Source organism: Pelodiscus sinensis, unplaced genomic scaffold (genome assembly GCF_049634645.1).
Source record: "Pelodiscus sinensis isolate JC-2024 unplaced genomic scaffold, ASM4963464v1 ctg36, whole genome shotgun sequence".
Lineage (NCBI taxonomy): Eukaryota > Metazoa > Chordata > Testudines > Trionychidae > Pelodiscus > Pelodiscus sinensis.
In genome coordinates this window covers 3245218-3260902 of record NW_027465931.1, presented here as the reverse complement: position 1 = coordinate 3260902, position 15685 = coordinate 3245218, and the positions used below count along the sequence as shown (strand labels likewise).

Genomic DNA, 15685 nt, shown 5'->3' with positions numbered 1-15685 from the left:
AACTGCACCGCGGGCGCAAACAAACTGGCCGTGGGCAGCATGTGGCCCACAGGCCATGTGTTGAGTAGCCCTGGGTGCTTGGTCCTGCTGTGAGGGCAGGGGACTGGACTCGATGACCTCTCGAGGTCACTTCCAGCTCTAGTGTTCTGTGATTCTATACTGCCCGCATGGGGTTAGATGGGGGCTGGTGCCCCCTAGAAGGGACGGATCCCCAGAGCCCATCCATACCTCCGTGAGCCAGCCTGTGCCCCCTGCCCCAGGACTGAACCAGAACCAGCGCCCCCTAGAGAAGCCCTGTAGCCTCCTAGAGAGGCCCAGTGAGATTTTGGTGCTAGGGCCCTCAAGTGGATCCCTTGCACTGGGGATCAGGTCAGGCCCTGTTTTCTCCCACACTGTGGGGACCCAGGGGCCAGGCCCTGTGGTGCCTCTAGGCTGGTGTTGCAGTGTGAGGGGAGTGAGTTGGCTAGTTCTGAAGCATTCCCCCCATAGGCCTCAGCAAGCCTGGGGGCAGGGCTGAGCAGATGGGAGAAGCGGGGGCAGGAGGTGGCTGCCGGATATCCATCTCTGCCCTTCGCTGTCTCCTTTGAGCAGGGGTGGCTTGATCGCAGCACAAGCTAGACAGGACGTGATTGCTGAAGCCCCACCCTGCGGTTGTTCCCCACATTAATCAGATTGCAGTGATCCAGGTTATGCATGTTGTATATTGGGTTGTAGATGTAGATCTTGTTATGGTAACTGAGTAGGTCACTGGGGTCAGCCCAGCTAGTCTGGGCTTGTTCTAGTGAGTTCTGTGCTATGCAATAAAATGGACACTTGCACCTACTCCAGCTCTCTGCCTTTCCACTGATTTCTTCCTATGCTGTGAAACTCCCCACGACATAACAATGCTGGTCTGTGCTGCACTCACATCTTTGCTACCCATGTAGACAGCCCCTGAACCACTGGAAACTGAGCTTCTAGTCCAGCCTGGTGTGTGACTTCAGGCATGTCACAGCCCCCACTGTGCCTCAGTGTGAAAGCCCTTTGTCAACCTTTCCCCTTATGCCTCGTGGGATGAGGTTTACCGGGGAGGTCGACAAAGGGCTTTCATGTCGACGGGGGAGCATCTAGACTGCCCCGATCTGCCAACAAACAGCTGATCATCAGCTGGTTGGCAAAGCGCAGCAGCCATTTAAATTTAAATGAAGCTGCAATTATTTAAATTCACAAATGACAAAGCTCTTCTCGCTTCCCCACCAGCCAAGCCATCACTTTACTCTGGGTCTTTAACATATGCTGTCCCTTGCCTTGGCTGGGCACTGCTGCCCAAAACGTGGGGTTGGGGGGCACAAGCACCCAGACCCGTGATCCCCCACCCTGCTGTTCTTGCCCCAAGGTCCCCCACACACACACTGTCCCACCCACTCAAAATGTTCCTGAGCTACCTCTTCCTTTCAAGATCCACCTCCCACTTGTGCTCTCCCCCTGCCATTGCCTGCCCTGACATGCCTCTGGCCCCCCACCCCCTGCTCCATGCCCCTTGGCCCTGGCCTGCCTGACCAGGGGCTGCCGCTGGAGACTGGCAGGTTTTCTACCAGCTGATGCCAGAGCCAGGCACCCCAAGCACCTCCCACAACCAAATCCCCCTCCCTCAGAGACAGGCAAACCCAGAGCCCCCCACCCCCACCAACCAAATCCCCTTCCTTCAGAGACAAGCAACCCCAGAGCCCTCCACTAAATCTCCCTCCTTCAGAGCTAAGCAACCCAGCTCCTCCTCCCCAACCAAATCCCCCTTTGCTATGCTTCTGCTGTAGGATTAAAAAGTCCTAATTACAAATCAAAGTACAAAAATCATAGCAAGTGCTACAATAGACACAGAGCTGGAATTCCTAAAACCAATAACAACTACTTAATTAACATTTTTGGATGATCATTAGCTATTAAAATAAAAAATAAACAGCACATGCATTGCAAAGTGATAATACAGATAAAGGACAATGTGTTCGGAGTAATGGAAATAACATTTGTAAAGGTGCAAAACTATAATTAAAATGGTTTACAAGAAGCGAGCGCAATTCAGGAAATCACATCAGCAGATAAAAACCAGATTGGGAACTGTTATGAGAGTTCACGTAGATACAGTGATAAGAGACTCTCTTAAATTCTCAAAATGTGTGACACAGAGTTTGAGGGAATGTAGGTAAGGGTATGTCAACACTACAAAGTTAATTCGAACTAACAGCCGTTAGTTCAAATTAAGTTCGAACTAGCGGTTTGTATGTGTACTGCCTATGAAACTTAATTCGACCTAGCGGAGCGCTTAATTCGAACTAGGCGTTCGAATTAAGCGCTCCGCTAGGTCGAATTAAGTTTCATAGGCAGTACACATACAAACCGCTAGTTCGAACTTAATTTGAACTAACGCCTAGTTCGAATTAAGTAGTTCGAATTAAGGGCTGTGTAGCTAGTTGGAGGCTAGCCCTTCCCAGCTTGCCCTGGTGGCCACTCTGGGCCAAGCCAGGGAAACTCTTCTGCCCCCCTCCCGGCCCCGGAGTCCTTAAAGGGCCACGGTCTGGCTACGGTGACCGTGCCAGGTGAAAGCCTCCCAGCACCCAGCCAGCAGACCTTGCACCTGGCACGGCACGAACCAGCCACCCGCTGCCACCCAGCCCTCCGCCTCTTCCCGGGACCAGGCTGGCGGCTCCTAGGAGCCTGCCCGGGGCCACAAGAGGCGGGCGCCCGCCTGGTCTAGTGCGGAGATCGTGGACCTCATCCACGACCTCTGCACTAGGCACAGGAAAGTGGCCGTCTAGGGCAGGATAGCTGCCAGCCTGGCCACCCAGGAGCAGATTGGCATGAAAATCAAGGTGGTCCAGTGAGACCCCCGACCCTGAGCCCTGATCTTAGAACATAAGAACATAAAAATGGCCGTACTGGGTCAGACCAAAGGTCCATCTAGCCCAGTAGCCTGTCTGCCGACAGCGGCCCACACTAGGTACCCTGGAGGGGATGGACCGAAGACAACGACCAAGCCATTTGTCTCGTGCCATCCACCTCCAGCCTTCCACAAACAGAGGCCAGGGACACCATTTCTACCCCCTGGCTAATACCACTCCATGGGCCCAACCTCCATGACTTTATCTAACTTCTCTTTAAACTCTGTTCTAGTTCTAGCCTTCACAGCCTCCTGCGGCAAGGAGTTCCACAGGTTGACTATTTGCTTTGTGAAGAACAACTTTCTTTTATTAGTTTTAAGCCTGCTACCCATTCTTTTCATTTGGTGTCCTCTAGTCCTTCTATTATGGGAACTAATTAAGAACTTTTCTTTATGCACCCTCTCCACACCACTCATGCTTTTATAGACCTCTATCATATCCCCCCTCAGTCTCCTCTTTTGGAAGCTCAAAAGTCCCAGTCTCTTTAGCCTCTCTTCATATGGGACCTGTTCCAAACCCCTGATCATTTTAGTTGCCCTTTTCTGAACCCTTTCCAAGGCCAAAATATCTTTTCTGGGGTGAGGAGACCACATCTGTACATAGTACTGAAGATATGGCGTACCATAGTTTGATACTTCCCCTCCTCCTTCTTCCCCCGGCTTCCCCCTTCCAGCTCCCTCCTTCCAGGTTTCCTCCTCCCCTTTCCCACCCTCTCTCTTCCCCTCTCCCACCTCCTTTTCCCAGTCTCCCTGAGTTTTGTTCAATAAAGAGAGTTTCTATTTTTGAACACACGTGTCCTTTATTTTGTACATCAGGAAAGAGGGCTAGGGAGGGGTAATTGGAAGGATGTGAGGGAGGAATGGGGTACGAGCCCCTGATGGGGAGGACTGGGGTGGCTCTGCGGGCTCCTCGGGGTGGAAGCTCTCCTGCAGCCCCCCGATTGACTCCCACCCCCTCCGGATGGCAGCCTGCGGCAAGTGCAGCCGGGCTGATGGCCGAGTGCTGTGATGTGCCGAGTGTGGGCACTCAGGGCACTCCAAGACAGGACTGCTTTGCAAGCGGGGCACCCCTGAGAACTGTCTGTCCGGGGTGGGGGTCGGGACCCTTTAAGCACAGCCCTCGGCTAGCCTGAAACAGCATCTCCACGCTCTAAGTCCTCCTCTGATGCCCTGCCGGCACTGCTTCCGGCCATCCGTAAGCCCGGTTCAGGGTCCACTCAATGTGGACATGCTAGTTCGAATTAGCAAAATGCTAATTCGAACTAGTTTTTAGGTCTAGATGCGTTAGTTCGAATTAGCTTAGTTCCAATTAACTAATTTGAATTAAGTTAGTTCGAAGTAGTGCTGTAGTGTAGACATACCCGCAGTCAGTTTGTAAGCAGTGCCCTTGTACTATGCTGGGTGGAGCAGGGCTGTACCTGAGGTGACATGACGCATTGCCCCTGGCCAGACACTCGCTCTGAGGCAGAGGTCACCAACCAGTAGATAGGGATATACTGGTAGATCTTGTATCCTCTGTCAGGTGATCCTGACTGGTGTGGCCAAGAGGATATCAAGTGCCAGCACTTAGCTGCCCCTCCCCCCACTGCTGTGCATGTCCTGCACTTTGTCTTGCAGCTGATACCACGCCTGGGAGTCTGCTGCTTTGTGTGCACGGCAGGGGAGGAAAAAGAGGGGTGCTGATGTCAGGGTTCCCCATATACCATTCTGTATCCTTTCAACACAGGACCAGGGATGGAGTTTTAGGTAGTGTTACAGGGCAAGGCCATGGGTGAGCCTGCCTTAGGCACACTCCACCACCATCTAGGAGTCACCAGCAGTGCCCAAATGGAGCACACATCACTAACTCCTACCCCTTGCATTAACCCAGTCCTGTATCCAAGCCCTTATCCTAGCCCTGAGCACCCATGCATCCAAATACCCTGCCAAAGCCTGCACCTAGAACACCACAGTAAATGCATGCTCCAAGAGCTGATCAGAGCCCTTCTCACACTCCAGATCCCTTAAGCAAAGACCAGAGCATGCGCACCCAACAGTCTGTCCCAGGCTGATGAAAGAGACTGAGGATGGGCAAGAGAGGGAGGATAGAGGGTTCAGGATCTGGGACTTGGAGAAGGGGTAAGAAGGAAGTGGGAAAAGGGTATTTATATATAAGGTACATATTGGATTGCACTTTCAAAACATTGGAGCCCCCTGCTCTGAGCTTTCTGACCCATGTCCCCATTGACACTGGGAGGAATCACAAAAGTTTCACTTGGCCATGTTGGCGAGGAGTCCTGTGACACCTTATAGACGAACTGAAGATAGTGCCACAGGACTCCTCAACGATTCTTCATATTCAGACTAACACGGCTACCCCTCCGATACTTGCCCATGTTTGGTGATGAGGATCTGGGATGGAGTTTGGGTGCATGAGGGGTGCTTGCTAGGGGGAGTTTGGGGGACAGGTGCTGGATCTGCCATGGGTCAGGGGATTGCAGTACAGGAGAGGGTGTGGATGGGAGGGACTTTAGCACATCAGCATAGTACACAAGAGAAAGGAGATGCAGTGACTTCAGATAGACATAGAAACAAAGAGAAAACTATTAAATACTCCAAAAGTGAGAGGCAGAGTTTGAGACAGGAACTGTCTGTAGAATATTTCACACTTGTACACATACAGAGGAACGGTGGTGTCTAAGCATTGACCGTCTAGGAATTGGGAGGCCTGTCCCTTTAAGAACTCAAGCCGAGGAGCCCGCCCCCTGCTCCGGGGCTGACAGGCAGCGTCCAGGGAAAAGAAAGAAAAAAGACTTTGCCCCTGGCAAACCGCTATTTACAAGGACATCAGGTGGCTCGTCCTGCAGGGTGACTGTTCCCACCTCTCCCCCTCCCTAAACGGGGGTTTTGTCCATGCACAGGGTCTGGCAGTGTCCCCCCAGCCCGGGCTTAACCAAGGCTACCACCCCCCATGCCCCAATTTTTCAAATTTCGCCCCTCTTCTGCAGCTAAAAAAAGAAGATTGATGCCTCCAGCCAGTAAATTTTTGCCCCCTGATCAGACCATGACACACCCCGTTGAAATTCGCCCCCAATAATCATTTTAAACCCCTCCGAAGAGGAGGAATCAAATCCTATGAAGCACTGAGGGCAGAGAGAGGGCAGCGGCTACAGCGAGGGATACTGAGTTTGCTCAGTTCGGGTGCGCATGCTCAGTGCACCCAAAGTCACAAATTCTGAGAAGTTAGTGTTTCGGTCGCTGCACCGGCCCTATGTGCGGTGGTAGTGGCTGCTTCCGGGGATTCCCGGCCCCACGTGTGGAGGTGGCGGCTGCTCCCCAGGTTCCCCGGCCCCACGTGCTTTGCCTGCGACTGCGGCTGCTACTCCTGGGGTTCCCTGGCCCTACGTGTGGTGGTGGCTGCTCCCAGGATTCCCCAGCCCCATGCGCTGTGGCTGCTTCTCCGGGGGTTCCCTGGCCCCACGTGCTGTGGCAACTGCAGTTGCTGCTGCTGCTCCCAGGGTGCCCCAGCCCCATGCACTTTGACTGCGACTTCTGCTCCCGGGGTTCCCTAGGCCAGCACACAACATCGGCTTTTGCTGCTCCCGGGGTTCCCCGGCCCCATGTGCCGCGGCTGCTTCTCCAGCAGTTACCCGGCCCCCACGTACGGCAACTGCTGCTCCCTGGGTTTCCTGGCCCCATGTGCAGCAACTGCTCTTCCCTGGATTCACTGGCCCTACAGCATGGCGGTGGCTGCTGCTGCTCCTGGGGTTCCCAAGTCCCATGCTCGGTGGCGGCAGCGGCAGCGGCAGCGGCAGCGGCTGCTTCTGCTGCCGGGGGTTCCCCGGCCCCACGCCCCGGCGGCGGCAGCAGCTGCTGCGCCTGGGGATTCCCTGGCCCCAGGTCACTGCCCCTGCAGGCTGCCGCCAACCAAACTGCCGCCAACCAAACTGGTTCTCAGCTACTCTCAACCTCTGTGGCTGGGCTGTCTGCTCTAGCAGCATCTGTGTTAAAGTTAACAGGGTTCAAAAAAGAGCTAGACAGATTCATGGAGGTTAGGTCCATCAACGGCTATTAGCCAGAATGGGTAGGAATAGTGTCCCTAGCCTCTGTTTCTCTGGAGGTGGGTGACAGGGGAGGGATCTTGTGAGGATTACCTGATGTGATGCCTCCCTCTGGGGCACCTGGCATTGGCCACTGTCAGCAGACAGGATACTGGGCTAGATGGACCTTTTGTTCTGGCCCAGTATGGCTGTTCTTATGTGGTCCTGCTGGACCAAGGATGTTGGTGGACCAGGGAGTCCCGGATGAGAGAGGTTCAACCTGTACTTCCGAGGGGTATGTCTACACTACAGAGTTAGTTCAAACTAACTTAGTTCGAATTAGTTAATTCGAACTAAGCTAATTCGAACTAACGCGTCTAGAACTAAAAACTAGTTTGAATTAGCGTTTTGCTAATTCGAACTAGCAAGTCCACATTAAGTAGACCCTGAACCGGGGTTAAGGATGGCCGGAAGCAGTGCCGGCAGGGCATCAGAGGAGGACTTAGAGCGTGGAGATGCTGTGTCAGGCTAGCCGAGGGCTGCGCTTAAAGGGTCCCGACCCCCACCCCGGACAGACAGTTCTCAGGGGTGCCCCGCTTGCAAAGCAGTCCTGGCTTGGATTGCCCGGAGTACCCACACTGGGCACATCACAGCACTCGGCCATCAGCCCGGCTGCACTTGCCGCAGGCTGCCATCTGGGGAGAGGGGGCAATCGGGGGGCTGCAGGAGAGCTTCCACCCCCAGAAGCCCGCAGAGCCAGCCCAGTCCTCCCCATCGGGGGCTCGTACCCCATTCCTCCCTCACCTCCTTCCACTTACCCTTCCCTAGCCCCTCTTCTTGATGTACAAAATAAAGATAACGTTTCTTCCAACATTGACTCTGTCTTTATTGAACAAAACTGGGGGAGACTGGGAAAAGGAGGTGGGAGAGGAGAAGAGAGAGGCTGGGAGAGGGGAGGGCAACTAACATGATCAGGGGTTGGGAACAGGTCCCAGATGAAGAGAGGCTACAGAGACTGGGACTGTTCACCTTAGAAAAGAGGAGATGGAGCGGGGACAGGATAGAGGTCTCTAAAAGCAGGAGTTGGGTGCAGAGGGTGCATACAGAAAAGTTCTTCATTAGTTCCCATAAAGAAGGACTAGAGGACACCAAAGGAAAGGAATGGGTAGCAGGCTTCAAACTAGTAAGAGACAGTTCTTCTTCACAAAGCAAATAGTTAACCTGTGGAACTCCTTGCTGCAGGAGGCTGTGAAGGCTAGAACTAGAACAGAGTTTAAAGGGAAGTGAGATCAAGTCATGAAGGTTGGGTCCATGGAGTAGTCTTAGCCAGGGGGTAGGAGTGGTGTCCCTGCCCAAAGTTTGTGGAAGGCTGGAGAGGGACGGCACGAGACAAATGGCTTGGTCACTGTCTTCGGTCCATCCCCTCCAGGGTCCCTAGGGTTGGCCGCTGTTGGCAGACAGGCTACTGGGCTAGATGGACCTTTGGTCTGACCCAGGACAGCCATTGTAAGCTCAGGGCTCAGGGTCGGGAGTCTCAGTGGACCCCCTTGATTTTCATGCACACCTGCTCCTGGGTGGCCAGGCTGGCAGCTCTCCTGCCCTAGACGGCCACTTTCCTGTGCCTAGTGCGGAGATCGTGGACGAGGTCCACGATGTCCGCACTAGCCCAGGAAGGTGCCCGCCTCTTGCGGTCCCGGGCAAGCTCCCGGGAGCCGCCAGCCTGGTCCCGGGAAGAGGGGGTGGGCTGGGGGACATCGGGTGGGTGGCTCTGTGCCGTGCCAGGTGCAGGGTCTGCTGACTGGGTGCTGGCAGGCTTGCACCTGGCACGGGCACCGTAGCCAGCCCGTGCCCCTTTAAGGGGTCCGGGGCTGGGAGGGGGGCAGAAGAGTTTCCCTGGTGTTGGCCAGAGTGGCCACCAGGGAAACCTGGGGAGGGCTAGCCTCCCACTAGTTCGAATTAAGGGGCTACACACCCCTTAATTCGAACTAGTAAGTTCGAACTAGGCTTAATCCTCGTAAAATGAGGTTTTCCTAGTTCGAACTAAGCGCTCCGCTAGGTCGATTTAAATTCGAACTAGTGGAGCGCTAGTGTAGCGGCTATGAATGTTAGTTTGAACTAACGTCCGTTAGTTCGAACTAACATTGTAGTGTAGACATACCCAGGGAGAGTTAGAGTGTGTGACAGTAGTGTCTCTGGTCACATACCATAGTCATGCTCTGAGATTTCTAAGGCCATTTCACTTCACAGCTTCTCAGCTGCCCATAGCATACACAGCAGAATATGCAACATGACACACTGAGTGCACTGCACCCTAGGATCAGTGTGCAGTCTTGACCTGACAAAATACATTCCATAGGCAAAAAGCTACAGCCAAAACCAGAAGCCTTAAGAGTCAACAGAGTTCTGTGTTTTGTTGCTCCAGTTTAGAGAGAGACACTTTCACAAACTATTCCATTTCTACAGCTAGTAAGCATCAAATGAAAGGGGTAGGAAGAGAGGTGAGATGTGGAGGAAAGGAGAAAACTGCCTCAGACTCTGGCTGAGATTTTGAACCTCAAAAGCTGTGCCTAGTAGCAGTGGGAGGAGGCGGCACTGGGGCTGAGGAGCCCACACAAGCAGTGGTTCTCAAACTTTTTGACCTGTGGCCCACCTGGCTCACTGTAAACCTTTCTGCGGACCACCAGTTGCTAATGGAAACTCACCATTAATTACATAATTACGTTAATTACATAAATTATTGAACAGATTTAGCGTTTAAACTTTCTTGTGTTAGTTTATCAAACTTCATTTTAAATAAAGTAAAAGGGGTGAGGAACCTTTTTTGGGTTGGGGCCACTGACCCACAGAAAAATCAGTTGGGGGCCACACAAGTGAGAAGCAAAAAAACTCCTCAAAAAAACCTGCAACCCTCACTGAGGTGGCCCCCAATTGAGACACCTCACTCCTCTGGTGCTCCAGCCCTAACGGATGAGGGGAAAGGACAGGGAGGACTGAGGCTCAGGGTTTCCCATAGGCCAGATTTACTTTTCCGGAGTTCTGGAGTTAGTGGATTTTATGGACCCCCTTAGTCCCTGGGGTGTTATCTTATTCACAATGATTCAGTGTGCCAGACAGAGCTGCCAGTGAGTGGAATAGGGATGGGGTACAGCATCTGAGAGGGAGGCAGGGTGCAGAAGGGGGAGAGGTTGCAAGGTTGGGTGGGAGGTAGGGTACAGAAGCAGGCTGGGAGTAGTGTCTGGCCAGGGGGAGGGAGCAGGAGCAAGGGAGAGTGCAGTGTGTGGCCAGGAGGGAGGGTGCAGGAGCAACAGTGGATGCAGGAGCAGGGTGGGGGTAGGTGTCTGGCCATGAGGGAGGGTGCAGGAGAGGACTGGGGGTAGGGTGTCTGGCCAGGGGCAGGGAGTGCCTGGGGATAAAGCTGGGAGACAGAGTGGCTGAGGGGGTTAAGGGAGATGGGCGTCAGGGTGCCCCTGGGAATAGGGCTGGGGTCAGGGTGGCTTGGGAGGGGTTCAGGGAATTGGCAGGTGGGGTGCCCCTGGGGGAGGGGGCAGGGAAGCTAGGTGTGGTGGGGGTGGGCGACCCCGGGGTGTTCAGCCCTGCTGGGGGCAGGGTCCCATGGGAGTCCAATTCATAGCACCCTCTGGGGGCGGGCACTGAGGTGGCTCAGCCTCTACCCCCAGACCGAGTCTCTGTGGGTGCAAAGTCCCAAAGGGCCCCAAGCCCCCACCTGTGTCCTGCATTTGCGGGCTCCTCAGTCCCAATGCTGCTTCCTCCCACCGCCATCAGGCACCGCGCAGCCTAACCTGCTGCCGGGGAAGCGGGAGGGTGCCAGCTGCTCGCGCACCACAAGAACCCGCCTAGTCCAGCCGGGCCCCGTGCAGTCCAACCTGCTGTCTACCCTGTGGGAGCAACCAAGGGTAGCACCTCTGTTACCATGGGAACTGCAAGCTCGGTGGGGCCTAGGCAAGGCGGATGCCCAGCAGCTAGTGGGACTTTCCCATGGAGGTGGGTGAGGTGGCGCTCCTCCACCTGAAGCTCCACGGTCCGAGCAGGGGGTGGGTGTGTTTGCTTTCTTCACCTCCCCCCGCCCGCCCCCGTGCACCCTCTGCTCTAGAGTAATCCAGGCTATTGGCAAATAGCCAGACTACTACTTTGACAAACTTCACCTATGCTGAGAAAATAAGTCTTTCACTTATTAAAATTTACATTTGCCATTTTAATAACATTAATATTTACTACTTTCATTTGGAACTTTTAAATTAATTATAAACTGAACAAAAACTACAGTGGGAGCCATGAAAAAAATCAGTACGGAAATTGTTTTACTGTGGTAGTTGCTATTCTAAGGGTATGTCTATACTGACACCCTAGTTCGAACTAGGGTGGCTAATGTAGGCATTCGAACTTGCAAATGAAGCCCAGGATTTAAATATCCCAGGCTTCATTTGCATCTTCCTGGGTGCCGCCATTTTTAAATCCCCGTTAGTGCGGACTCCGTGCCCGCAGCTACATGGGCCTAATTCGAACTACCTACTCCATGCCGTGTGTAGCCATGGGCACTGAGTCCACACTACCAGGGATTTAAAAATGGCGGCGCCCAGCAAGATGCAAATGAAGCCCGGGATATTTAAATCCTGGGCTTCATTTGCCAGTTCGAATGTCTACATTAGCCTCCCTAGTTCGAACTAGGGTGGCAGTGTAGACATACCCTAAGTGTAGGCACCTGTCATGTGGAACATTGAGTTTGTAATGGCACCCAGCTTACCTAATCTTCTTGCTTCTTCAGTTTTTAAATTCCCTCCCATCCCCCCACAAAATCAAAGAAGAAAACCCAACAACCTCTAACACTGTAACTATCATTCTACTCACCTGCTCTATGTTTTGTAAAATGTCCTTCACTGTATCAGTCATTTCATTCTGAATAGGATAACATTCTATTTTCCACAGGAGGTATTAGTGCAGAAGGGAAATGATATTAAACACGTATGCTTCATAAAACGTTAGCTCTTGAGCAAAATTACCATCCCCCTCCCCCTCTTCTGAGCTTCCTCTGGCTTCATACTTAGGGTACGTCTACACTGCACACATATTTTGAAATAAGCTATTCTGGAATACTTATTCCACAATTGTTTATTTCAAAATAACACGTCTACACTGCAGGGGTACGTCTACACTACAGCATTAATTTGAGTTAACTTAATTCGAATTAACGCATCTACACACAAAACCTATTTTGAAATAGCACGTCCACACTGAGTGGACCCTGAACCGAAGTTAAGGCTGGCCGGAACCAGTGTCGGCAGGGCATCAGGTTAGGACTTAGTGTGTGGGGCTGCTGCCTGAGGATAACTGAGCTCCATGCTTAAAGGGACCCTACCCCCACCCTGGACAGACAGTTCTCAGGGTTCCCCGCTTGCTTGTCTAACTCAATGAGGGACAGCAAAGCAGTCCTGTCTTGGAGTGCCCTGAGTGCCCACACTCGGGACACCACAGCACTCAGCCACATGGAGCCAGAGCTGCCCCTGGGCACACCGGTGGGTCTTGTGGGGTCGTTGTCATCAGCCCGGCTGCACTTGCTGCAGGCTGCCATCCGAGGGGTCCTTGGGGGGCTGTCAGGATCCAGGAGGCCCTGCAAGAGAGCGTCCACCACGAGGAGCCCTGAGAGCCACCCCAGTCCTCCCCACCAGGGGCTCGTGCCCCATTCCTCCCTCACCTCCTTCCACTTACCCCTCCCTAGCCCCCCTTCCTGATGTCAAACAAAAGACACGTATGTTCAAAAATAGAAACTGGGTTTATTGAACAAAACGGGGGGGGGGGATGAACCTCTGGGGAGACTGGGAAAAGGAGATGGGAGAGGGGAAGAGAGAGGGTGGGAGAGGGAAGGGGGAAACCTGGGAGGAGGGAGCTGGAAGGGGGAAGCAAGGGGAAGAAGGGGGAGAGGAAGCTCAGGGCCCAGGGTTGGGGGTCTCGCCGAACCAAATTGATTGTCATGCAAACCTGCTCCTGGGTTCACATGTGGCCTTTGGTGGCCAAGCTGGCAGCTATCCTACCACAGACGGCCGCGTTCCTCCGTCTAGTGTGGAGATCATGGAAGTTGGGGGCATCCCCCCAAACCTGAATAAGGTCCATGATCTCCACCCTGGACCAGGAAGGCACCCGCCTTCTCCAGCCCCTGTCAGGCTCCTGGGAACTGGCAGACTGCTCCTGGGGAGCGGTGGAGGGCTGGCTGCCAGTGGCTTGCTGGCTCATGTTTTGGGGCCACTGGGTCAGCGGTCCCAGTGGCCACTGCTGGCTCTGGGCTGGCAGGCTTGGAGCTGGCACAGGCACTGTGGCCAGGGTCTACCCTTTTAATGGCTCTGGGGCTGGGGGAGAGGAGAGTAAGTTTTCCTGGTTGTGCTCAGAGTGGCCACCAGGGCTCCCTGGGAAGGGCTGGAGGCCCCCTATTTCGAATTAAGTGTCTACACAGCACTTAAATCGAAATAGCTATTTCGAATTTGGTGTTACTCCTCCTAGAATGAGGTTTACCAAATTTGAATTAAGCGCTCCGCTATTTTGAATTTATTTCAAAATAGCGGTTTGCATGTATAGACGATATTAAAGTTAATTCGAAATAACGGCTGTTATTTCGAATTAACTTTGCAGTGTAGACATACCCCAGGGAAGCCTCAAAATTAGTCCGAGGCAGGCTCCCCGAATATAGATGTACTATCTCGATTTAGAGCCCCAGAAGGCACTGGGGAGGAATAACTTAGCCCCTCACCAGGGCCATTCTATTTCGAAATAGCAGCAGTGGAGCATCTACACACGCCTTCTTTTGAGATAGCTATTTTGGAATAGGACTTATTCCCAGTAGAATGAGGTTTACAGATTTTGGAATAAGCCATCCATTATTTTAAAATTATTTTCAAATGACAGAATGGCTGTGTAGACACTCACATTGTTATTTCGAAATAACGCTAGTTATCATATATACAGTAGCCCAATGTCTGTGACTCTGTAATGCTGAGACTCTGGCTGTTCCCTCTGGGAGGCACTGTTGCCTCCCGCCGCGGTGCTAGGCTGACTTCTGCTCCCCCGCGGTGGCCTGGCTCAGCAGCGCAGAAGTCAGCTGAGCGCCACGGCGGGAGGTGAAGGGAGGCGGGGTGGTGACATGCGATGTGACAGCGGCTCCAGGCCCTGCCCCAAGGCCATGAACGTCACCGCCCCGTCCCCTTTCGCCTCCCGCCATGGTGCTCAGCTGACTTCTGCACCGCTCAGCCAGGCCGCCATGTGGGAGCAAGTGGCGCAAGCGACCGTTTGGGCTCCATGCTCCCCTGAGTAAGAGGCAGGAGGGGGAGGAGAAAAGAAAGAGAGAGACAGAGAGAGAGGCAGGAGGCGGAGGAGAGCTGAGAGAGAGAGCGGGGGAGGCAGGAGGAGGAGGAGAGAGAGACCGGAGGCTCAGAAGAGAAGACCAACGTGGAGGAGAGACCTGAAAAATCCCATCTTATGACGGGCTAATTGGCTAGTCTTGAAATAACGGTGCAGTGTAGATGCACCCTTAATATCTGGTGTGTGTTTTTGCTGCCATTCAACCCAACTTCCTTGCCCTCAGACAAACTTAACAATTTCTGCCACAGATGTTAAAAGTTTGACAGTCTTAGTTAATCTATACATCACAAGCTGAAGCATCATCACTAGTATTCTGCTTCCTGATCATTAGTCACTAGAATTTAGCTTATAGTAAGCCAGAAGACTTTGCTTCATTGACTAAACTGGCTCTGTTACCTTTATCTTCTGCTGGTGATGGTAGATCTGCCAGGCAATCTGTACGTGAACTGCACACCACTTCCCAGACTTCTGCAATCAAAAGGATAAGAATGTAGATTAGTTTAGTGCTAACAGTGTACAAAGCCACCTGATATAACCACTCATTTCCCTTTCTTTAAAATAGTTAAGAAATGAGAGAGACTAAAACCTCAGTTGGCAGAGGGAGGTGACCAACATTTTTTGGTGACATGACATTGACTACATGTATTGTTTTTAAATAAAGGGGAATTGAGAAGCAAGATGCGACTTTTGTCCATTTTCCCTACCAACTCCAATTGGAGTGGTAGGCATTAGCATTCAGAGTCTGAGATCCATGCTTTGTTCTTTCTCACTTACGTACTACCCTTATAAGGCACAATAAAGGGCATAAAGACTACTACAATATTTATGCAAAAGACGATTGAGTTTTAACCTGAATTATATTCCTGAGATGTAGCTGGGAGCTATTACATGTTTCTTCAGGTAAAGGATGAACACAAGACTTATGCTGTGCATATTGGCTGTGTCTAGACTGGCAAGTTTTTCTGCAAAAGCAGCTGCTTTTGCAGAAAAACTTGCCAGCTGTCTACACTGGCCGCTTGAATTTCCACAAGAACACTGACTTCCTACTGTCTGAAATCAGTGCTTCTTGCGGAAATACTATGCTGCTCCCGTTCGGGCAAAAGGGCCAGTGTAGACAGCTCAGATTTGTTTTGCGCAAAAAACCCCGATGGCGAAAAAGCATCCGTGCCAATCTAGATGCTCTTTTCCGCAAATGCTTTTAATGGAAAACTTTTCTGTTAAAAGCATTTGTGGAAAATCATGCCAGTCTAGATGTAGCCATTAAGTTTAAAAAGCAGTACTTAATATAAATCCCCTGCAACCCTTACTTACTCTTACAGGTGGTCTATAGGGGTTGGTCACCTATGAAGAAAGTGGAAATAAAAATGAGAGATTTTTCTGAATTTGG

At 52.4% G+C, this 15685-nt stretch overlaps 1 protein-coding gene across 1 annotated transcript in view; it reads right to left on the bottom strand.

Annotated features, from left to right (window-relative positions):
- LOC102450345 (autism susceptibility gene 2 protein homolog) overlaps positions 1 to 15685 on the bottom strand; it is a 437768-nt gene that overhangs the window by 124645 nt on the left and 297438 nt on the right. The window contains exons 9-10 of the mRNA XM_075916845.1: positions 15610 to 15639; positions 14695 to 14766 (exon numbers count right to left, since the gene is read on the bottom strand). Of these exons, the coding sequence (XP_075772960.1) occupies positions 14695 to 14766; positions 15610 to 15639 (102 nt within the window). The remainder of the gene's footprint in view (positions 1 to 14694; positions 14767 to 15609; positions 15640 to 15685) is intronic.